The sequence below is a fragment of the Lacerta agilis genome, chromosome 10, assembly GCF_009819535.1.
Source record: "Lacerta agilis isolate rLacAgi1 chromosome 10, rLacAgi1.pri, whole genome shotgun sequence".
Classification (NCBI taxonomy): Eukaryota; Metazoa; Chordata; class Lepidosauria; order Squamata; family Lacertidae; genus Lacerta; species Lacerta agilis.
This window is the reverse complement of record NC_046321.1, coordinates 60,320,542-60,345,895: the sequence shown is the minus strand read 5'-3', so window position 1 is coordinate 60,345,895 and position 25,354 is coordinate 60,320,542. Positions and strand designations below refer to the sequence as shown.

The 25,354-nt window shown below is 42.9% G+C and overlaps 1 protein-coding gene across 6 annotated transcripts in view; it reads left to right on the top strand.

The window, feature by feature from the left end:
• The window catches only part of TAFA5 (TAFA chemokine like family member 5), a 339,820-nt gene that overhangs the window by 143,071 nt on the left and 171,395 nt on the right, over positions 1–25,354 (top strand). For all 6 annotated transcript variants that reach the window (XM_033161859.1, XM_033161857.1, XM_033161856.1 and 3 more), the window contains exon 2: positions 24,005–24,154. In XM_033161859.1, the coding sequence (XP_033017750.1) occupies positions 24,005–24,154 (150 nt within the window). The remainder of the gene's footprint in view (positions 1–24,004; positions 24,155–25,354) is intronic.

The window sequence follows — 25,354 nt, the reverse complement described above, 5'->3', positions numbered from 1 at the left end:
GTTGATGCTAGTGTATTGTGGTACTAACATGAAGTGTATGTAAAGGGCCACAAAATAGTGTTGTATTGTCTGTTGGATTATAACAGCCTTGCTTCGAGAGTGCTAAGGTGGGGGGACATGGATAGGGTCATGGTCTTTATGGTCCCATATATATGGAAGCATCAGATATATTTTGTAGCCGAATATTTACTTTGCTGTTCATGCTATAAAATTAGTGAAGGTTATTAATTCTCTCTTGCTTGGGACTTGCTCATTTTATACCATAATGACTTGCATAGTCACATTCAGCCTCTTGAGAAAACTGTTGAAACTAAGATTCTTGGCAGTTTTCTGTAGTGCTGAAGAGAGTGCACAAAAGCTATACTGCCTGTCAATTTTAGTTTCGTTTTCTCTTTTCTTGGATGTGTTGACTCATCTCCTTGACAAGGCACAAGACCACTACATTTGCCCTAATTATGCTGTACCTCACAGAGATTAAATAAAGTTCTGTAGACTGGTTAAAAAAATCTGAGTGAGGTCATTTCTACTGTCTGCATTATCACAGATCATATCTTTTCTGCAAATGAGATTCTATTCAACTCATATCTGTATTTGAATCTGTTTAAAATATTTCAAATATTTCTCTATCCCTGGCTATTTCTTTTCTTTTCTAAAAAGTAGCACTTCCAAGTGATAGAAATTATCCTAAATGGAAATGTCAGTTTTTGCTACAAGCTCTGGCCTGTCAATCTACAAATTTACAAAACTACAATTTACAAATTATCATTAACGTAGAAGCATGGCAAAAGAAGGGAATAAAAATTCAACACATCAGATAACTAGTATTTATTAGATAATAATGTGAGCCATATAATCTTAATGCATAAAGATTGTGATGTGTTTAAAATTGGTTTTCTAACCATCATTATTGACACTTCCCTTGGATCTAAGGATTGAAGAAGAAGAGCAGAATTGGTGTCCCTATTCCCCAACATGCCATATATCACATAGCATCACCTTGCTATTACATCATGTAGTAGTAGTAGTAATAATAATAATAATAATAATAATAATAATAATAATAATAATATTTCTACCCCACCCATCTGGCTAGGTTTCCCCAGCCACTCTGGGTGGCTTCCAACAAAATATAAAAAAATACATTAAAACATAATTCATTAAAAACTTCCCTAAACACTCAGTTTAAGACAGGGTTTTGTTTTGTTTTGTTTAAGTATGCAACAGGAAAATAATGTGCAGTTGAAAAAGAAGGGAAGAAAATTAGACACACGGGTTGTATGTGTTTATTAAGAACTTGAATTACAGGCAATGTCAGGGACTGTTATGTACACACATTAAATGATCTCAGCTTCCGTACATAAACCATATTAAAACCCCTTTATTTATTTTTGACCAGAATCTCCTCTATTTCACCTTCATATACAGGCAGGTAACGCTCCATCACATCCTTATCAATATTCTTAAAAAATTCCTGTTTTTTTGTCGCTTAGGCCTATCTCGCTTACCATGTTGGTCTTGGGTCCCACTCAGCAAATTGTGGCATATTAATATTAGGAGAACAAAATGTCTTTCATGAACACTGTTTTCAAACTACGGTGGAGACTTGGATTCTTGAACATTTTTGCAATTGAAAGGTTGTCTCCTAGGCTCTGTTTTTGTTTTATGCTCCTTTGCTCTGCCGCCCACATCAGCTCGGGGTTTGCAGTGAATTCCCCCAGAAGTAATATTGCTAGATCTCCACAACTCTGTGCCCAACGTTTTCTGCTAGTTTTGTCCTACCTTCCACCTCTTACTTTCCTCATCTTCTATCTGTGCACAACTACAGCGGTACCTCGGGTTAAGAAATTAATTTGTTCTGGAGGTCCGTTCTTAACCTGAAACTGTTCTTAACCTGAGGTACCATTTTAGCTAACGGGGCCTCCCGCTGCCATCGCGCCACCGCCGTGCTACCACTGCACGATTTCTGTTCTCATCCTGAGGTAAAGTTCTTAACCTGAGGTGCTATTTCTGGGTTAGCGGTGTCCGTAACCTGAAGCGTCTGTAACCTGAGGTACCACTGTATTAACAACGCCATTATAATCTCACCTGCAACACACACACACACACACACACACACACACACACTGGTTATAGTACCTAGCCAGAAAAAAAACCTTTGCAGTCATATTTCAAACTATGTGGGAGGGTAGTGAAAAATAGGTAGTTGAAACAGTACTAGCAAGACTACAACAGACCATAGCTCAGTGTTCCCCAACCTTGGGCCTCCAGCTGTTTTTGGACTACAGCTCCCATCATCCCTAGCTACCAAGGCCAGTGGTCAGGGATGATGGGAGTTGTAGGCCAAAAACAGCTGGAGGCCCAAGGTTGGGGAACACTGCCATAGCTGTCAACTTTTCCCTTTTCTTGTGAGGAATCCTATTGACAGCTATGCAATAGACAAGGAGGACTCTAAACAAAACATAAAATATATTGTATATATATTAACTTTTTTTTTTTACATCCAAAATCATGAGTCTATATAGATGGTACACCTGAAACTATAGACTATAGAAGTCTTCATCCCCCGCCCCCTCTAGAGAATTTAAAGGATTTTAGATATGGCAGAAGATGGTGAGTGAAAGACTGATTGCTCTGATAACTTGAACTTCTCAAAAAGCAGAACTTGACCAGGAGAGAGGCCACCATGGGGAGAAAAAAACAAAAAGGAAACAGTGTGGAAATGAGCAGTTCATAGGGAGAGATGAATTGGTGGGGAGGGAAAAGCTTTCTGGCACTTTGAAATTCTTTGAAGTGACAAATGCCTCGACCCTTTTTTGTGGAAAAGTACTGATTTGAACACAATTGATAAAAGCAACAAAGATATCTAGGTCAAATATTGACTTCAGTAAAGAGGCTCTTTAGTCTTTAGGCCACCATTTAATAGCAGACAGCAACCTTTGACGTTCAGTGTTTCTGGTAGTTATAAGTAAAGTGCGGCGCTGAATTTAGGCCACTGAGGGTGGTTGCCTTGTACAGGGTGTTGAGCCAAGGGGCTGCAAAACAATAACATTGGGAAGATCCATAAAAAGGCAAAAGCCATTGCATGGCCAGGCGGAGTCCCCCGAACCCCGGGCGGCCCCTGAGGGAAATAATGACACGTGACAACGTTCTATGGGATTAAATTGGCCACAACTTTATTAATATTCAGATGTAGGGAGACCTTGGCTCAGGAATTGGGCGTTTATCCTTCCCAGCCCCCCAGCTGGGGATCTGGAAAACATCAGGGTTATCCAGCATGAGTGGGGAGTGGGCTAGCTCTGGAGAACATATGTTCAAGCAGATAGCCTGCCCCCCCTTGTTCGCCACCGCTGGAGGGGGAGGGCAGTGATGACCTCAGGGCGTATGGTCAATGCCTCCCCCTGAGACCCCCTTTAATGGGAACCCTGTTATTGACGCCGCAATGGGGGCGGGGGGTCACCGCCCCATGCCCCCCCCCATCTTGTAAATGACTAAAGGATTCCACCCAAGGCTGTAACCGCCAAAGTTGTGACAAATTGCTACGGGAAAGGCGAAACCTGCCAATGCAGGGAAAGTCCTTTCCGGCCCTTTAACAGCGACCTTGTCATAGCAGCACCTGCGTGGCTATGTGGCTGTGGAAAAAAGGTGGTTGAACCTGCAAAGTAAGCGTCAATTGAGGGAGTGGAGGGTGGGGAAGCTCTGAATCCAACGGCCGCTTCCTAGGTATGACTCAAGTTCTATTGTGTGTACTGAATAATTCCCCCTTCTACCTGGTCAATCCCCCTGGCAACACTTCCCCAGCCGGGATTGGGCAGCTGGTAAGTAGGTGGAGTTCACAGGTGTCCAACTTGGGAAGGTGGGCCAGACCCAACTGCCAGGGGCTGCACCGTGATCCAAGGGGGATACTCGCAACCACGCAAAAGGCGCACCCCATTTAATGTGGGGAGTGCTCATTATAGTGGAAATAATATTTTTTGGGAGGTGCACCCCATAATTTGTCCTCAGGACACCATGTTACCATAGTCTATCTGGGTAAGTAGGCTGCTTAGACCTATAATAAGGGATTTTATTAATCATTGTGTAGAACTAGTAAATGAATTTCAGTGATATTTTAAGAAAGAAATAATTAAGATATAATTATAGCTTACTCTGGAGAAGAGGGGGGAAAGCCCAAAGGTGACTAACCCGCTGTTGCTCACATGCAATGGATAAGTTTATTTTATTTCTAAGATGCTCAACCTGTGCATGGAATTATTTGGATATATATTTGACATTTTTGTTCTGTTATGAAGAAAGCACTGCAAGGAAAGTTTTGAATACAGTGGTACCTCGGGTTAAGAACTTAATTTGTTCCGGAGGTCCGTTCTTAACCTGAAACTGTTCTTAACCTGAAGCACCACTTTAGCTAATGGGACCTCCCGCTGCCGCCAGAGCAAGATTTCTGTTCTTATCCTGAAACAAAGTTCTTCACCTGAAGCGTTATTTCTGGGTTAGCGGAGTCTGTAACCTGAAGCGTATGTAACCTGAGGTACCGCTGTAGTATCTACCGTATTTTTCGCTCCATAGGACGCACTGGACCATAGGGCGCACCTCATTTTTAGAGGAGGAAACAAGGAAAAAAATATTTTTCTGGTTTTCCTCCTCTAAAAGCCCTGTTTTTTTGAGGATCAGCTAAAAGTTTTGCAGCTTTTTTTGCAAAGGGAAAAGCACCGGCTTTTTTGAGGATCAGCTAAAAGTTTTGCAGCTTTTTTGCAAAGGGAAAAGCCCTGGTTTTTTGAGGATCAGTAAAAGCTTTGCAGCTTTTTTTTGCAAAGGGTAAAGCCCTGTTTTTTTGAGGATCAGCTAAAGGTTTTGCAGCTTTTTTTGCAAAGGGAAAAGCCCTGGCTTTTTTGAGGATCAGCTAAAAGTTTTGCAGCTTTTTTTGCAAAGGGGGAAAAGCAAAGCTCCTTTTGCAAAGGGGGAAAAGCAAAGAGGAAAAGCCCCATTTTTATGGGGTCCAACTCACATTTCTGAAAAATCTTAAAGAAAGGGAGCAGTTTCTACTGTTTCCAGACAGATAATCTAATCAGCCAGCCACATGTCCTGGGGAAACAAACAACCTCCCTCTGCAGCACATTCAACAAAGGAGGGCGGGGCTGAAAGGGAGCCGGGACTCTTATCTCTCTCCCGAACTCTTGCTGATCAGCTGCTGAGGGGTCCTTTCAACACCCCCCTTTCACTTTGTAAAATAAAAAGCACAATCTGCTTTTGGCCCCTGGGCAATTTAGCTCCAGGGACCACCATTCACTCCATAAGACGCACAGACATTTCCCCTTACTTTTTCGGAGGAAAAAGGTGCATCTTATGGAGCGAAAAATACAGTAATGGGTCTGGACGATGCTTCATTTCAAAATGAGTTAATTTTTATGCACCCAGTCACTTCAAACTCCACAATATTAATATCGGCAATATGTCAGTGTATGCTAGCATTCTGTGAGAGAAGAGGCAGTGTGCCATGAGAAGAAGAAAAAATCAAAACTAACGCGGCATGTGTGAGCCTGGGTACTCAGTTCTACTCCTGCTTTCTTGTTATCATGGCCCAACCTGCTTCCCATACTGGGTAGAGTAGTATGACACTTAGGAGTGACCTCAAGCCAAACTATGCTTTTGATTTTAGTAAGGCAACAAGCTAACCAGTGTTTTTTTTTGGGGGGGGGCAGAATCTAATTTTACAGGTTGAATGGTTAGGTATTAGAGCAAATTAAGAAAATAAAATAGGGATAAAAGCTTCCAGCTATACGTAAGGTAAAGGTAAAGGGACCCCTGACCATTAGGTCCAGTCGTGTCCGACTCTGGGGTTGCGGTGCTCATCTCACATTACTGGCTGAGGGAGCCGGCGTACAGCTTCTGGGTCATGTGGCCAGCATGACTAAGCTGCTTCTGGCGAACCAGAACAGTGCACGGAAATGCCATTTACCTTCCCGTCAGAGCGGTACCTATTTATCTACTTGCAGTTTGACGTGCTTTCCAACTGCTAGGTTGGCAGGAGCTGGGACCGAGCAACGGGATCTCACCCCATCACGGGGATTCGAACCACCAACCTTCTGATCAGGAACCCCTAGGCTCTGTGGTTTAACCCACAGTGCCACCCGCGTCCCTTCATACCTGCAGCTATACGTATTCTAGACTAAATAGGAAAAAAAAAATTGTCCAGTAGCACCTTATAGACCAACTAAGTTTGTTCCGGTATAAGCTTCCGTGTGTATTCATCAGTTTTGATTATAAACCTTATTATAAAGAGTTATTGTAGTGAGTGGTATTCTGAGCTGAGGCACTTGCAAGAGCATAGCGAACAAACAACTTTCCAAATTATATAAGTTATGATGCAATCATATATACAACCCATGTGTTGCTTGCTTAGGGTTACACAGAAAACTACATAATTTATCTTCATTTCTTCATTTCTTAACTTCAAAAATGATGTGAAGGAGCATCTTTGTTAAATGAGATAGCATTAACTTTAGGTCAGTATAGATTTTTACCTCTCCTTTCCTCCAATCCTAAAACACCTATAATTCTATGTGAGACAAACTTTAAACCAACTGGTATAAATATGCTTCAATGTAGCTGTAAGGACGCTCTGTGGTTGCTCGTGAGAAATCAGCCAGACTCAGAACTTCTAAGCTAAGTTCTTTATTGTGCAAAACTATTTACAGTGGAGCAAAAGTACAAACGTCCATCTCATCCCTCCGCAGAGTCCGGGAATGAACCCTTCCGGTTCTTTGTCCAGCAAAAGAGGCGCGGGATTCTGAACCCCCGCCTCCCCCTTCCACGTCTTTCCTGTCTGCGACCTCGGAGCGTGGGAAACCGACCCTGTTCCCCGCTTTGCCCTTGGCGCTGAGGCTCTGCGATATGCTCACAGCCCCTGCGCCGACTTCCTGCCTCCAACTCCCCCTCCCCACTGGAGGAATGGTCGCTTCCTCCTGAGGAGGGGGATGACGAGCTGGTGAACAACGGAGGAGGTTCCCTGTACTGCAAACGATCCCGGGGTGCTGCCTGCCGTGGGGAGGGGGGTTTCCTGACAGTAGCTTACACATTTATCTTACAGTGCCAATATTTATTTTTGTTCAACATATCTACCCCTAGATTTAATTGGAAAAAGAGTGCCTTGTCACCCTAAACAATAAGAAATGTATTTCCCTCTTTTTTTGGCTATCATAGTTGTAGTCAAACACAAAATTAAATTGAATGAAATTTTATGGACAAAAGCTACCCCCATATTATTTAAGTAACAGTTTTTAGTGATTCTGAATGAGCAGTTTGTATGAGCAGATCGTCTGGTTAATGTAAAATTGTGAAAGCAATTGCTCCTTCATAGTTCCTTACAAATTAGAAGGCCAAATATAGACGCTGTTATATTTTCATTCAGAGTATACCTCCAGGGCTATTTCTATAGATCCTCATTAAATTCTTTCCAAAATGGTTTTCTTTAAATAAGGTGAAGGTCATTGTGGTTGTCTTGCAAATCTCTCACCCTACTGAATGGGAATTCATAAATCTTTGTATTGGAAGCAAGGTAACTCTTGACGAGTTCTTGAAATCTTGAGTACATGTAATAGCTACTTAAATAAATAAAGGATTAAACAATTTTATAGAAAATTTTATAACCTTTTGTTCAGTTGTGAATTGTTCTTAAAATAAACCCTCTAAGTGTCATTTTTGTATATCTTCTTAGAGCTGAGCTTTTCCGTATAATATTTTAGTCAGCTTCTCATAAATATGTGTTAAAATATATGACCTGAGCAAGCTCTAGTCATGCCTTTAAAAGTACTTATGCCTAATTAGTTCTGACAGAATGCAGGTTGGAAGTGCACCTCCAAAACCCGTTGTATTTATAGCAGTAGATTTCCATCTATGGTTTCCTGTCTAACAAGATGCCTGCTTTATATACATGGATCTCCTTTGCCGGATGAATGATCTAAACTCTGAAGTATACCTAAACAACTACTGAGATGCATTATGTACAGAATATTTCTGTTTTTTGCATGTCGAGGTCCCCAAGCCACACTAAAAAATAATCACATTTCACACAGAATTTTGTTTAAGGTTTTTGGCATAATTTTTGGCCACAACTTTATTAAATTCAAAATGTGAGTGGTTGCTTAGGCACTGGGTGTGACTATCTGTCCCCGCCCAGGGACAGAACTGACATCTGCAAGCCAGCGAAAGTCAGTAAGGGAAAACATTTTGGGGAGAGAATAGAGCTAGGTGTCAGGCCCTCACCTCTCCCCAAAGGCTCCCAGGGGCTCGGACAAGAGCATGGCTAACCCCTGGATTCCTTTAACCAAATACCCTTGCAGCAGCAGCATTGGAGGGGCAGGCACAGCCAGTCCATACCCTCCACCAACCAAATTTAACCAATGCCTAACCACAACCTTACAAGTTGTGACAATTTGCTACGCAGTAGGCAAAAACCAAATGGCACCAGCCAATCAGCCAAATGGACAAAATTCCTACCAGGCACCTGCCCCAAAAGCAGACAGGCATAGCAAGGTCAACGCGAAAAGCTCTAAAACTAGGGAGGGTGGGCGGGTGCGCGCAGGGAAAAGAGGAAGCTCAACGCTGCCCGCAGGGAATGTATAGCCTCCAGACTGTCAATCAAAATTGGCAACATCAAAATCTCCCCAACAACCCAGAAGACCCCAATCACATTCGTGGCCATCCAATCAAATCCGCCTAGCGACAGAGGGATGTCTTGCTGGACCCCACCGCAACATGTGCTCTCCATGAAGGAGAACACGCTTTCTCACATTAACCTTTATACATGATCATTTTGTGTTGCAATTCATTAATGTACAAGCTGCCAGAATACATGTTGCTGTTAGCATCTGTCTGTCTCAAGAAACAATGGAATGTGCCTCCAGGGGGGATTTCAAAATGCTTGAGAATCACAGTGCCGCTGTGGCTGCAGAGACCACTAGCTTGTAAATGCTGCCTCCTGCATTGTTTTTGCTGCGCTAGCAGCACTGACACGACCTCTTCGGGGCATAAACCTGGTGTGTTTGGAGGTCCTGGTCCCTCCCAGACGACAAGATGCGGCCACCCTCGCTGATGTGGTCCAGAGGAAAGCAGTGCAATACATTTGGCTCCAGCTTTGCTGCAGGAGATTTAAGGACTGTTTTAAGGACTCTGGATTTGTCTAGTCTTTACTCCTTAGCCTATTTCTCTGGGTGAGAGCTACTATGGAGAAAATTCATTTCTGTGTCATCGTCAAACAGTGCGTTATAAAATTTGGTGCCACTAAGCTTCTGGTTTTGACCTTGATTTATACAATCATTCAGTTATTCTAATAATGTATGAATCTCATTCAGCTCATACTGTCTCCTAGTGTACGGTATGCACTAACAAGGCTACAATGACATGTGATTCATTTGGTAACATCTGATCACTCTTTGTCTGGCCTTTTGGATGAATGGATGTTTTCCTGTATTGTTCCTCTGTACTTCTATTCTGAATATTTTGTTATTAGTTGACATTGTGGTTTGTAATTTGATTATTTCAATGCTTGCATATTTTGTTCTTAATTCTAACGTTTTTGTAGCCAGGACACGGGTGACGCTGTGGTCTAAACCACTGAGCCTAGGGCTTGCCGATCGCAAGGTCGGCGGTTCGAATCCCCGCGACGGGGTGAGCTCCCGTTGCTCGGTCCCAGCTCCTGCCAACCTAGCAGTTCGAAAGCACGTCAAAGTGCAAGTAGATAAATAGGTACCGCTCCGGCAAGAAGATAAACGCCGTTTCCATGCGCTGCTCTAGTTTTGCCAGAAGCGGCTTAGTCATGCTGGCCACAAGACCTGGAAAAAACAGTCTGCTGACAAACATTGGCTCCCTCGGCCAGTAAAGCAAGATGAGTGCCACAACCACAGAGTCATTCACGACTGGGCTTAACTGTTAGGAGTCTTTTACCTTTACCTAGCTTATAAGCACAATAAGTTGTTGTTGTGTTGCTCAAAAATTGATCATAGGGTCAGAGAGAGAGGTGGATCAGGTGCCATAGTTTGTATACTCTTATGTAAATACATAATCACTTAACAGACTTTCTGGTCAACAGGTTGATTCTTTTGCAGTCGCCCCTTAAAAACACACCATAATGTAATATATCTGCGGTGCTAAATGTTTAGGTTTGGTAAATATTATGGTTTAATTAGAACTTGCATTTTATAACTGGGATATAAGGTGGCCTCAATCTGTGTTAGAATGCGGTAATGTTACAGTTTTAGGTGTTCAGTTAGTGGCTATGTGTAAAGACCAAGAATGTTCTCAAGATCCATGTTGATTGAGATATGTGTGTGGACCTACTTCTGAGCACCAGCAATTAGCATCTGAAGAGTTAATTAACCTAGATAAATGTCCTAAGTGTGTACCAGCCTTTAATCCTAGTCAGTAAAAAAAAAAGTGTTGATGAAGTCAAGCGAACTCCTTTGTTAGGTGAGCCTGGGGGGGATAAAACATTAGTACTTCAACGTATCAAAAGAACTGGCTGTTAGAATGCAAATGGTTAAAGGGGGCTTTGTATTTAGAAACAGCAGAGTGTGGAGAGATGGGACCAGGAAGCAGAGAATGTTCCCTGGAGACTAAGATAGGCTGTAGAGCAAAAAGGATGCTGAAGATGCTGCTGTAAGGATAAACTGGTGTGTTTTGGGATACTGCTGCTCTGTGCCCCTCAACAGAAGACTAGAGGTTGCATACGTGTGTAAAATAAATCATAAATCCTGGGTGAATGCTTGGAAACCCCCTGGAATCTTGCTATTTCTCGGCAGAGATTGGGGGTTGGCACCCAACCTTTGTAACAATATATAAAATGCTTTCTAGAGCATTTATTTCCTTTTTCTTTTGGTATATAGAGCATTTAACCTACTTCTGTATATTATTTATTGGTTCTTTATAAGCAGGTGTAAACACGTTGTGGGACAGGCTTTCACCTTATTCTGCCCACGAAACCATTGTAAGATTGCAATATTGGGTTTCGGAATAGTTTCCCCACCTTCATTTAAATAGTCAGCATTTTATGCAAAAAAAATTGGGTAGTGTGATTTATAACTCAATAATCGTTTTCTAAAAAGAATCTGGCGTCTGATGAATGTAAACCAAGTCTTCGTGTTGGCTTTCTATTTACCTTTTCAGTATTAAGATTTTTGTAGCTGCGAAGTGGAAAGTGCCCTGGTACTACATTTTTATCTGAATGGAACGTTTCCCTCTTATTTATTCCAAGTATGACCACATCAGAACCTTCTGCTGCTTCTAAATATTTGTATGCGGTAATCTTTGACATATTCCTTTTACCTCCCTGCTTCGCCTCACACACACATTCCTGCTTGCTCGCCCTCCTATGGAATCCCATGACTGCTGTGTGTTTATCATACAGCTGTGCCAAAAGCAAAGGCTGAATGAATGAGATGGAGATTAAAGCCAGTAGTCTGAACCTGTATTCAATCACTGCAGTCGTGCTGTTTGCCTCCTGAATGCTGATGAAGTGCCATGAATGGTCCCATGTACTCTCATTCCAATATATTCCAGGCAGTAGTGATTATTGCTTGTACTCGGCTAAAGCTCGAGATAAATGGCAAAGCCTTGCTTAGCAACAGAAGGCTTCCTCTTATCTCTCATAGGATTGCAAACTTAAGGATGCGGCACTCCGTATAGAAGCAAAACTGACGGGGGAAAGATGCCATAGGCTCTTTGCTTTCCATGGAGATTTGAAACAGCCAGCAGCAACATGAATCTTTGCAGTTCAACAGGTTTACGTGTACAAATAATTTCTCTCTTTGCTAATGTAGCCCAGCCAAACACGATTTTATTATTCAATAAACAACTGTATTTTTTTTTAAAAAAAAAACTTAGCACTAAAATTGATGTTTGTGTTAGGATCGTACGTATACACAACCCTCTGTGCTTTGTTTTCTTTCCTCGGTGATACGTAATGGCTTATATCTTTTAGCTGCAAAAAGTTCCATAATCTTAAAATGTTTCATTATTTTGCCCGTATGCTTGTTTTACCTGCTTGCACCTACCAAAGTTTAAATATTTGAAAATCAAATAGGTGAGCAATGCTAAAGCAACACATGGGAGAGAAAAAGACATAGGTACACAACTTGGACCGCAGGTTCTTAACAATATCACTGGAATAAGGTTATTTCTTTGTATCCATAAGACACACTTTTTTCCTCCTAAAAAGTAAGGGGAAATATCGGTGTGTCTTATGGAGCGAATGGTGGTCCCTGGAGCTGAATTGCCCAGGGGTCAAAAAAGGATAATGCTTTTTATTTTACAAAGAGAAAAGGGAGTGTTGAAAGGACCCCGCTCAGCAGCTGATCAGCAAGAGATCGGAGAGAGATAAGAGTCCCGGCTCCCTTTCAGCCCCACCCTCTTGCCCAGGCCTCCATTGTTGAATGTGCTGCAGAGGGAGGTTGTTTGTTTCCCCAGAGACATGTGACTGGCTGATTAGATTATCTGTCTGCAAACTGTAGAAAAGGCTCCTTTAGAAGCTGCAGAAATGTGAGTTCAGCCCCATAAAAATGGGGCTTTTCCTCTTTGCTTTTCCCCCTTTGCAAAAAAAGCTGCAAAAATTTTAGCTGATCCTCAAAAAAACAGGGTTTTTCCCTTTGCAAAAAAGCTGCAAAACTTTTAGCTGATCCTCAAAAAAACAGGGCTTTTCCCTTCGCAAAAAAGCTGCAAAACTTTTAGCTGATCCTCAAAAAAAACCAGGGCTTTTAGAAGAGGAAAACCAGAAAAAAAAATTTCCCTTGTTTCCTCCTCTAAAAACGAGGTGCGTCCTATGGTCCAGTGCGCCCTATGGAGCGAAAAATACGGTAATTTTAGTGCAAACTAGAAGCCTCTTTTTTGGTTTCTGTTTTCTATCTCCACAAGAGGGAGATAGGCAGAGTATGGGCTCAGTAATAATGTACTCTGCATTCCCACTTCATGTACATCAAAACAGAGCCCAGGCACGTCAGGGGTGACAATCACCCAGTCTCTTGAAATCAAACCAACTCCCGCAATACAGTAATGGCTTTCCAGGGCTAATTGCACTTTATAAAAAATTAGCAAACCTGTGACTTTTGCGTTAGATAGAGTAAAATGTTTACACTGACAGTGAGCACAGTTCCACTGAGTAAATAATAAAGAGGCAAAGGGTTCAGATTATTAGATTACAAGACCTAATTTTTTGCTGCTTATTTGTTTAACGCACTAAGGATCCAGACAAGTATTTCCCTGGCAAGGGGACTAAATGTCTGCAGGTACCAGTGAATAGTCTCTGCTTCATGACGTGTACAGAGGAAAAAAATATGCATAGGAATCCTGTATCCCCCCCCCCCCCCAGTTTATATCCTGCCTCTCATGTGTTATGCTTGCAAACATTTACTACTTGGGTGAGTGGGAACAGCAAATATGTAATCTTGTAAACTGCAGGTGTGTGAGTAGGATTCTTGAGTGATGAGTGGCTACAAGATCCATTCAGTGAAAGGAGGATAATGCCATATTGGCTTTTCTATATGATGAACCAGATGTTTATGGCTTCTAAGAGCCTGTTGTGGTTAAAACTTTTAGAGATTCAAGTGGAGACGATACTATTATAAGGATAGCAAGCTCAGAAAGGTGGACAGGTGAGCCTTTACTGCTTGAAGGGTGAAGTCCAGTGTGAAGAAGGCTGAGTAACTCTCCTTCTTGATAAAAATAAATTCTCAATGCTATGATTTAAGCTGTTTTATACAGGGCTTTTTTCCAGCCGGAACTCAGTTCTGATGCTTTTCAGGTGGGCACCATTGCAATTCTAAGAGGTGTTCATGGTGAGTTCCAGCACCCCTTTTCCTAGAAAAAGAGCACTGGTTTTATAGGTGACTTATTGCTGTGTTTATCTGTTCCTTTGTTTGCTTTTGGTGTCTTGTAACCCACTATGAAGGGACGCGGGTGGCTATGTGGTCTAAACCACAGAGCCTCTTGGGCTTGCCAATCAGAAGGTTGGCAGTTCAAATCCCCGTGACAGGGTGAGCTCCCGTTGCTAAGTCACAGCTCCTGCCAACCTAGCAGTTCAAAAGCACGCCCAAAAGTGCAAGTAGATAAATAGGTACCGCTCTGGCGGGAAGGTAAACAGTGTTTCCATGCGCTGCTCTGGTTTCGGTATTCCGTTGCACCAGAAGCGGCTTAGTCATGCTGGCCACATGACTCGGGAAAACTGTTAGCAGACAAACGCCGGCTCCCTCGGCCTGTAAAGTGAGATGAGCGCCGCAACCCCAGAGTCGTCTGCGACTGGACTTAACTGTCAGGGGTCCTTTACCTTTACTTTTAACCCACTTTGATTATGCTTGGAGAGAGGCATGCTAGAAACGAAGGTAACACTGGATTGGGCCATCGTGTCTTATACAATCACAAAGGATATCCTGGAGGGTTATATATAATCATAGGTGTTGTTGTTGTTGTTTTTTTAAAAAAAATGTAAAGGCAGTCTGGATGGTTAGGTCCAGTCAAAGGTGACTTTGGGGTATGGTGCTCATCTCAATTTAGGCCTAGGAAGCTGGCGTTTGTCCACAGACGGTTTTCCGGGTCATGTGGTCAACATGACTAAACTGCTTTTAGTGCAACAGGACACCGTGATGAGTACCAGAGCGCACAGAAATGCCATTTACCTTCCCGCCACAGCGGTGCCTATTTATCTACTTGCACTGGTGTGCTTTCGAACTGCTAGGTTGGCAGAAGCTGGGGGACAGAGCAACGGGAGCTCACTCCGCTGCGGGGATTTGAACTGCTGACCTTCCGATCGGCAAGCCCAAGAGGCTCCATGGTTTAAACCACAGCGCCACCTGCTCCCCAAACTTTATCTTTACCTATATATGGTCATATAACCATAGCCACAACATGGGAGAGTTGGCCTTCAAGTTCCTGCTTAGGTCAGCTGTGCAAATAAGTCCACAAAAGTCCATGGCCTAGAGATAGGTGGAGAGGAGAATCCAGCCTGCAGAATGTAGCTGTGATGACCTGGGAGTCAGACTCTGATGCTGAACCTGAGGGATCCCAGCCTGCACAGGATTCCCCGCCTCCAGAACCAGCTGAGCCAGGGCCAGGGCTTGAGCCTGAAGGATCCCCACCTGTGCTGGATCCCCAGGTGCAGGCATCAGGACAGTCTGCTCTGGCTCCTGATGGGAGGGAGGACCCATTGCCTGCAGGTGCTCCACTCCCAGCCTCTTCAGAGGAAGCTGAGGCAGCCCCTGGGTCCAGTAACCCACCAGCCTCTCCTGAGCTGCAGAGGCTCAGGACAGAGAGGCGAAGGGAGCTAAGTGCCTACAGGAGGAGTGCTCGCCTCCAGGCCCGGAGGAGAGGCGAGTCTCCGGAGGATCGGGGCCGCCCTAAGCATAGGGCCAGATAAAAGCCAGCCAGACCCACCCCAAGTTGCGTGAGCAACTTAGTTGCAAGCGTATGCTCAACCTACAACCTCGTGCCTGCACTTGCCTTGGACCTTGACTTGCTCCCCGCCTCGCTCCCTGCCAGACTGACCTCCTTTGGACCCCTAGATCCAGGACTGGACTTGGACCTTGCTTCACGGACAAACCCCTGGGGCCAGCACAGTAGCTGGCAGAAAATGGGTAAAGAGCTCTTCCCCCTTTGCAGCAGCCTACTTCATTTCTGTGCTGGTCATGGAAGAAGGGGTTTCCTTCTGACAGCCCACTTCATCTCTGCACTGAGTGCAAAGACGGGAAAGAGCATTTGTGGGACATGCTCACTCACTTGCATGGAGATGAGTGAGCAAGTTGCTTATGTTCTTGTTGCCTATGGCTACCCAATAAGGTCTGGCTTAGATCATTTGCTTCATTTACCACAGCATATGTTTTCCCCTCTCTCTTTAGAGGATTGCTAATCTGTATGTTAACTTTCCTCCTTTTAAAAAATATATGTTATTAAGCTTTACATAACAAATTTAAATTCAAACATTAAACATCCACACCATCATTTAGGATTCCCTGAATCTTTCGACTCCCCTCCACCCTTCCATGGTTACCTTTATCAATCTTCCCCCCCCCCCCGCCCCAACTGCTTCCCTTTATTTTCTCTATTTTTATTTTTAATAATCCATTTTTACCATAGTTTTTCGTCTATTACAAGCATTACTCAAATCCTGCCAAAGTTTTTAGTTGTTTACAGCATTTGTATGTTAACTTTCATCTCTATGATTGAAATGTGGTTTAACCAACCAGTGAGTGATGCATGAAATAGGTAGAATTTCTCTTAACAGATTCTGATTTTTGCTGTCAGAGTGGGTCTTTAAAACCAGATCTGCACAGGACTTGTGCTCAGTCATTGCGAATGGCATTGTTGAACTGCTGCCACATTTATCACCCCGCTGGATTTCTGTTTCCAGTGCCTGTGAACTTTATCAAAGGGGGGGGGGGAGAAGCCAACATTCTTCTTCTCCTTTTTAGTTCCATATGATTGTATCCTTCCTTTTAATTCCACTCCTTTTTCAACTTTTATTTGAGATGGACCATTATTTCCAATTTGGTTAGGCCATCACATGTAATACACCTGTGGTGGGTTAGTGTTTGTGGATGTTAGCAACAGGAGTAAATTGTTCTGTTGCTTGCCCTGAATGAATGAATGAATGAATGTACTTTATTCGGTCACAGACCAGCATAAAACAAGATATTTGCATTTATAAAAACAATGTAAAAACAATGTAAAATATATATGTTTAAATGGGTACTCATTACATGATGAGGGCATATTCAACATATCCAGCCCAACTTAAACCATGTCCTTAAAATCATTGATTAAACATAGATATAACTAATAAAATTTAGACTCGGATATCGGTTCTATGAGATAGGCTACTAAAATATAGATCCAACAATATTTTAGGCCACTATTTAAAGTTGATTTACATCACAGACCATCTTTCGACGTATATCTATCAAGGCTGCACAGAATCTGGCGACAGCGTAAGTGATTTCTGGGCTTTCATCCTGTAATAGCAATGAGACTGGAGTTGCTTGCCCTGAATGTATTTTTGCAGGTAGCCATTGACAAAGGTGTGTGAATGATAATGATTGTGTACATTTGAATGCAGCTCCCACCAAGGGTGTTTGTAAGTCCCTGAGCGTGCTCCCAACTAGTATGTGCAGGGCCTCTCAAAATAATAATAATAATAAGAGTTTGGATTTGATATCCCGCTTTATCACTACCCGAAGGAGTCTCAAAGCGGCTCACATTCTCCTTAAATAACAGTAAAGTTATTTAATTTGGCCTAATATAATGGCAATTCCACTGATAAAGTGGAATATTGGTATATATATATATATATATATAACTGAAAACCCTGTTGGAAAACTAGAAGTATGTTCTTCCTTTCCATTTACCCTGTGGAATATTTTCTGTAAATGCTTTCTGACTGCTCTCTTTGAATAACGCTACTTTGGTGTTAAAATTACATCTTAAGTTTTAAAAACTCTCAGTACTTTAGGCATAATATTGTTTGCTTTTGTGTCTGGACTGCATCCTCCTTCATTTTCTCCAGTTTTCATATAATGCTTTGATTAGGTGCAATCGTACAAGTGTATTGCAATACCTCATTTATGCTGAAACCTGTACAAGGTATGAAAATCCCCGAACAGAATTTGTAATGCATGTATTTGAGCAGTGCAAACCTACCTTTCTTTTCTGTTGCTAAATTCATGGGAGGCTGTAGGCCTGCATTTTCTTCCTATGATTCCAGCAGTCATCGGACTCATTTGATTAGAGATAGCTGCATTCAGTTTTTAAAATGGAACGGTAATAGAATAAGCTTATCTCATATCAGCTGTGCAGTTTTGTTGGACCAAACTGACATAAATTTATGAAATCTGATGACAGTAGTAAACTGAAGCTGTCTAGCTCAAAATTGCAAAGGAAGCGATGGAGAAGCAGACATTAATGAGCTGGGAAATTTTTCATCTGGAGCAGTAAACAAGAAACGACACATTTTAGAACTGGGCCTCGGATCAGAAAGCAAATATTTATAAATACTGTGCTGGACACTGCCAGTAGATTGCGCTTAAAGTAACAATCCTTATTCTTGCAAATAGTCACATTGTTAATGCCAAGTATGTAATATGTGGGGTACAGCATACCCCTAAATATTTCTCTGATGAAAGTTGGGACAACAACCATAAGTTGGACCATAAAGAAGGCTGATCACCGAAGAATTGATGCTTTTGAATTATGGTGCTGGAGGAGACTCTTGAGAGTCCCATGGACTGCAAGAAGATCAAACCCATCCATTCTTCAGGAAATCAGTCCTGAGTGCTCACTGGAAGGAAAGACCCTGAAGCTGAGGCTCCAATACTTTGGCCACCTCATGAGAAGAGAAGACTCCCTGGAAAAGACCCTGATGTTGGGAAAGATGGAGGGCACAAGGAGAAGGGGATGACAGAGGACGAGATGGTTGGACAGTGTTCTTGAAGCTACCAACATGAATCTGACCAAACTGCTGGAGGCAGTGGAAGGCAGGAGTGCCTGGCATGCTCTGGTCCATGGGGTCATGAAGAGTCGGACACGACTAAACAACTAAACAACAACAACAACAATACCCTACCCATCTGACTGGGTTCCCCCAGCCGCTCTGGCTTCCAACATACATAAAAGCATAATAAAACATTAAACACTAAACAACTTTCCTACATAGGGCTGCCTTCCGGTGTATTCTAAAGGTTTTATAGTTACTCCATAACTTCATACCCAATAGGAATGTTCTACCATACCTTCCAGCATTTCTCCAATGAAAATAGGGACATCCCAAGGAAAAGCGGGACATTCCTGGATCAAATAAAAAACTGAGGTGGCTTCTGTACATCCGGGACTGTCCTTGGAAAATAGGGGCACTTGGAGGGTGTGTGTATGGAAGAGGAAATATCTAAGTATTGAAGAAGAATGGAATATTTCATCAAATTTTCATGTTACTTGTACTGCACTCAGAATGTTCAAGCAGCAGAAGTCCTACCTACTCATTATCTCCACACACTTACTTTTACTCAATGGAAGAGAAACGGGGCCATAGCTACTAGCTCACAACTGGCATCATGTTCTCATGGGCCATGTAGATAGTTAGAGCAAATGTCCATAGAGGGACACCTTTGTGCAGGCAACTGTTTGTGTGCATAGAATTTCTGCTGCCTGGGTGACACACTGGCTGCTTATTATTCCGTGACCAGGCCACAACAGCCCCAGCTCCCAGGGATCATAAGAAAGGAATAAAGACTGACAAAGTGTTATGGAATTAAAATTAGACCACAACTTTATTTAAACTTCCAAATGTAGGAAGACCTTGGCTTTGGCCTTGGGCGTGTATCCCTCCCAGCCCCCCAGCTGGGGGAAATGGGGCACATCAGGGTAAATGGGATATGGGGGTGCTCTGCGAGACGTAAGTGTAGCAGGCAACCAAGCCCATATCCCCGCACGCAGGGTAGTTCACTGACAACCTTTCAGTGTATGGCCAGTGACACCCATTATAGAACCCCTTTTAAGAGGGGACACTGGAATAGCCGCCACAGGTGGGTGAGTCACCACTTCATGCCCCCCTATTATAGGGAAGAAAAGACTAAAGGATTCATCCACTTGCCTCTACATAATTCCATCCTTATATCGGACATGATGATATATCAGAATATTGTGATGTGTAAAGGTAAAGGGACCCATGACCATTAGGTCCAGTCATGTCCGACTCTGGGGTTGCGGCGCTCATCTCGCGTTACTGGCCGAGGGAGCCGGTGTACAGCTTCCGGGTCATGTGGCCAGCATGACAAAGCCGCTTCTGGCGAACCAGAGCAGCGCACGGAAATGCCGTTTACCTTCCCACTGGAGCGGTACCTATTTATGTACTTGCACTTTGATGTGCTTTCGAACTGCTAGGTGGGCAGGAGCTGGGACTGAGCAATGGGAGATCACCCCGTCACGGGGATTCGAACCGCCGACCTTCTGATCAGCCACAGAGTATAGCTGCTGATAAATCATGATGCTGAAAACCAGATATCGCCCAGCCCCAGTCGGCAGCCTCTGCTCTAGAGTGTATATATTGTTCATGCATATATGATATAGGTATGCTTCTTAGTCTTCCTTGGGAAATCTGCAAAAATCCTTTATACAGTGGCTACTGGGATTCACTTCTTCATAGCAGATGTGATATCTGCAGGTAAAATTTGTTAGCAGCGAATTAGTCAAATGAACCTTTGCACATTTTGAGTTATAAAAAGAGCTTGTGTTGCTAGGCATCCAAATGACGGCACATGGGGAAAAATTACTTTGTGAGAGTGTAATATAAGGCTGCATGTGCAATTCAGATAAATACATTTCTAGATTAATATAAAACAAGCAGTTGTTTTTTAAAGGTCTCTAGAATGCTAAGTTCAAACAGAACAGGACCTCTTGCTGCCACAAAGGTAAAGGTAAAGGGACCCCTGACCATTAGGTCCAGTTGCGGACGACTCTGGGGTTGCGGCGCTCATCTCGCTTTACTGGCCAAGGGAGCCGGCGTACAGCTTCCGGGTCATGTGGCCAGCATGACTAAGCCGCTTCTGGCGAACCAGAGCAGCGCATGGAAATGCCATTTCCCTTCCCGCCAGAGCGGTACCTATTTATCTACTTGCACTTTGATGTGCTTTCGAAATGCTAGGTTGGCAGGAGCAGGGACCGAGCAATGGGAGCTCATCCCGTTGTGGGGTTTCGAACCGCCGACCTTCTGATCGGCAAGCCCTAGGTTCTGTGGTTTAGACCACAGCGCCACCTCCAGCCAATTGCCGATAGGTGCCTGGGATTCACGTTTTCACAGGTACAGAATGCAGCATATTCCTGATGATTTTAAAAAAGTGTTATATTTGCAACAGAAGTGCATCACTGAGAAAGTTAAGTGTTCTGATTACCATAAATGGAAACCATATTTAGAATACCATAAATGGAAACCATATTTAGAATACAGCCAATAGTGTCCATGCACTAGCAGAACGGGTGTCTGCTTGTACAATGGAACATTCTCACTCTCCCTTACCCAGTGTGCCTTCCAGATTGCTCCAAAAGGTTAGGGAAACATCTGCTATTGACCTTGTATTTGTCATTTCATGTATTTAATGCACACCCTCCCCGCCCAAGTATGAAGGGTTCTTACAAATGCCAGAAAGGTGCTATCTGCTCTGCCACGTTCTCGTGCAAATTCAAATTTCTGCTGCTATATAACTTTCAGCGTATTGCAGATATTAGCATAACTGTGCATTCCGGTCTACTTCTGTATCTGCACCTGCACTTTTTCCCTATTTTCAGATTTCCTGACGATTAAATGCATTCTGCCTGTGCTGTTTCACATAAATAAAGTTAACATTATATATTCAATCATGAGCCAATAACTGGGGGCTCTGTTCTGTCTTGCAGGAGGCAAACATAAAACATCTGCTTAGGGGGAAAGTTATGTTTTTATCAGCACTACATTAAGAACCAGTACATAAGCTACAATCTAGCAGCTGCAACAAAACATACAGTGCCATCCTCCATTTTTGTTTGTTTATTTAAAGCTTACTGGCATGACGGGAAATTACTTTTTTTAAAAAATAAACCTGTTTAAACAGTCACTGCTTAGCTGCCATGGTTAGACAGCTCCAGCAGCCATGGGATTTTGTGTTCACACTGGGAGCCCAGCATTACCCAGGCAACATGCAGCCACACATTGTGTTGGTGTAGGGTGGGTGGAGCTGAGCAAATAGACTATGTAAGCCAGTTCTGTTTTAAGACTACAATTCCCATCACCTTTGACCACTGGTCCTGTTAGCTAGAGATGATGGGAGTTGTAGTCCCAAAACAGCTAGGGGCCAAGTTTGGCCATCACTGAAAGCTCTACTCCCTTCCTGGCCTCTTCGGATCTTCTCAGCACCCTCCCATCCTGAGCGCAGTGCACATCACACTCACTGACTCCTGGGGGCTGAGTAGTTTCCCCACCACCACCACCACCACATTGCTTCTGACAGCTGACATAGAAGAGTTGAAGAGTTTGGATTTGATATCCCGCTTTATCACTACCCGAAGGAGTCTCAAAGCGGCTAACATTCTCATTTCCCTTCCTCCCCCAACAAACAAACAAACAAAGTGTGTATCTGAAGAAGTGTGCATGCACACGAAAGCTCATACCAAGAACAAACTTAGTTCTACTCTAAGGTGCTACTGGAAAGAATTTTTTTTATTTTGTTTTAACAAACAAACTGTGAGGTGAGTGGGGCTGAGACACTTCAAAGAACTGTGACTAGCCCAAGGTCACCCAGCAGCTGCATGTGGAGGAGCGGAGACGCGAACCCGGTTCACCAAATTACAATTACAGGTGGGTAGCCGTGTTGGTCTGCCATAGTCAAAACAAAATCGAAAATTCTTTCCAGTAGCACCTTAGAGACCAACTGAGTTTGTTCCTGGTATGAGCTTTCGTGTGCATGCACACTTCTTATCTGAAGAAGTGTGCATGCACACGAAAGCTCATACCAGGAACAAACTCAGTTGGTCTCTAAGGTGCTACTGGAAAGAATTTTCGATTTTGTTTTCACCAAATTACAAGTCTACCTCTCTTAACCACTACACCACACTGGCTCTCCTATGCACTTTCTCTTACTGTGTTGTTTTGATGCTTTGCCTTTCTTAACTAGGTTAATTGGGTTGGCTGTTCCTATCATTATCCCTGTTTAATTGGCCACTTTGGGCAGCAATGTGTTGGAATTTCACAGGACAGAGTTTGGGCGAGCATCCTTAGCTACCTTTATGGTGAATGGCGAGACCAGGGATTAACCTTCAAGGTTTGTGGGGCCACTTGGCTTGGTAAGGATCACCTTGGAGGCTAACCTGGTGTACTGAGAGTGGGTGGGTGAGGAAGGCCTCAGGCATGGGGCTGATAAAAGGGGGTGGTAACGGAACTGAAGCCACTCCCCTTTTTTATGTAGCAAGGCAGGCTTCCCCCAAAAGCGAGGTTCCCACACAGTCACACTGCAGATAATTTGTATAAATTTAAATAAGCAAACTCCCATGTTTTACCCAAACATTTCTTGTGGCACGCCTTTTTATTTCATAGCTGTGGCCGCTACAGGCAACCCCAAATTTCTGTTGGAGTTGTGTTCTGGGTTATTGTGTGCTTGTACAAAATTGTGTGCAATAGAAACATTCTGCCTCATTCCACTCTCAACCCTCCCTGCTCCACTCTTTTAGTAATGTCTTTTATGATGTTTCCAGGTCGCTTTGGGTTCAGAAGCGACCTGGGATATCCCACACATATCCTTTGCGCCTAAAATGGGGTTTGCTTGTACAAGGTTTTCTGTCAATATAATTTTTTTCCTTAAAATGTTTTTTTCCCAGAGTTGTAATCCTATTGCTTTTTTAAAATAGCAGTAATATTATGGAAAAGATCATGTTGAAAGGGGTGATACTTTATTTCCTGAATAATTCCAATTGCTTAGAATTGTTTAAAGCAATTACGTATTTTATGCTGATGCTTTGCAGCAGAAGTAAGATTGAAGCAGAGCAATGATAAAAGCTTTTAATTGACTGCAGTTTGTTATTTTTAAACTGTACTGTGTTTCGCCAAAGTTGTGGAGGTACGGATCCATAATTCCAGGTATTTTGGATAAAGGATATTTAATTCTTAACATACCTCTTTTCCCTTTGAATACTTTTGTGCTTCTTGCACAAGTGTACTTGAAATACGTCTTTTATTTTAAAGCAGTTCTTTCAACAAAGTAAAAGTGATTTGTTCCATGAAGCCGTTTATAGAAAATAGTTTTCTGACTGGTCCAGACTGAAAGTTTTCATTTGGCTAGCACAAGGAGAATATGCTGGTTATCTCTGTTGTTATTGTATCCATAAGCTCATTTTCCATTTGTTGTGCAGTGCCTGTGTGCCTGCTATGGCAATGGGTTGTGACTTTTTTTTCCTGTAATAGAGTGGCTATGGCGCATTCAGTGACTATGGTACCTGTTGCTGGTTCTTTTCCCAGGTCAATTGGCTGCAGGTACATGTGAGATTGTTACGTTGGACAGAGATAGCAGTCAACCCCGAAGGACTATAGCCCGGCAAACAGCTCGTTGTGCATGTAAAAAAGGACAGATTGCCGGTACAACGAGAGCAAGGCCAGCCTGCGTCGATGGTAAGACACAAAAGATCATTTAACTTAATATCCACCCAACACGGAATCGGTTATCAAGCACTTCATTTGTTCAGATTGAAAAAAGCGTCTTGTCAAATATTTGTGCAATCACCAGCCAAGCCAGCATGTTGACCCGAGGATTACACTGGAAATTCTTGTACACATTAACTGTGTGCCTCTAACGGGCAATGGACTCGCTTTCTTTTCTGGTCTGGAGCCTTTGTTTTCTGTTAGCTGATGAAGTCGAGAAATGTTCGGTCATTTCTCCATGGATCTGTATCTGTGGGATGGTTGTGTGTCTGTTCCATACCAATGGGCAACCAAGCCATGCTGTCCAGATGGCGTATTGGAACAAGTGCCGTATGTTTTCTCTGCCAGAATCCACAGAGTTAGAATTGGTTTTGTAATGGTGTGGGAAATGGATGTCCTGCATTGCAGTACTATTGTGTTAAGAGAGAGATTGCTTCTCGAAAACCTTCCTATTGCTTCCTTCGAGCATCAAGAGCTGGGTTCACAGCCAGCCTAACTGGCATTTGCTAGTTGAATACTCTACATCTTAATTTGAATCATAGCCAACATGACCACTCCTGCATGAAAGTTAATGTGGTTGGGGAGAGGTGGAAGTGCTAGCGAATAAGACATTAAAATGGAACTGTTGTGTTATACCTTATATTTCTGCTGCCCCTTACCTCATTAAAAACGTCATTCTGTATGATTCACTGCAGATGCAGTGTGTTGCCTGCAGCTTGCAAAAATGCTGATGTAGAGGGAGGATGGAAATATTTTACTTTGAAATCATTTTTATGTCTCAAATGAGCTGCTGTATCCCAACTAAGACACCAGTGGTGCAGTCAGCAGTGTAAGCCTGCTGATGAAAAGTTACCGACAAACATTCAGGTTGCAATTAAACTAAAATAAAACAGGACTCCTGTTATAAATAGACGACATTAAAAATAGCATGTTTTGATTTAGGTTTCGCAGGGGGGGGGGAATACAAACGGATGCTTCTGTAAAAAAAAAAAGATAATAAATTCAGGTCTGCTTTGAAAAATGACTCACACTTGAGCCCATTAAAAAAAAATAATGCTGAGACTTCAGTACCATTTCATCAGAATTTGACTCCCCTACTGACTATCAAAGAAGACAGCACAAAGGGGATTTCATTGCCTGTCCACCGAGCTAAATATAAAGCATCACATT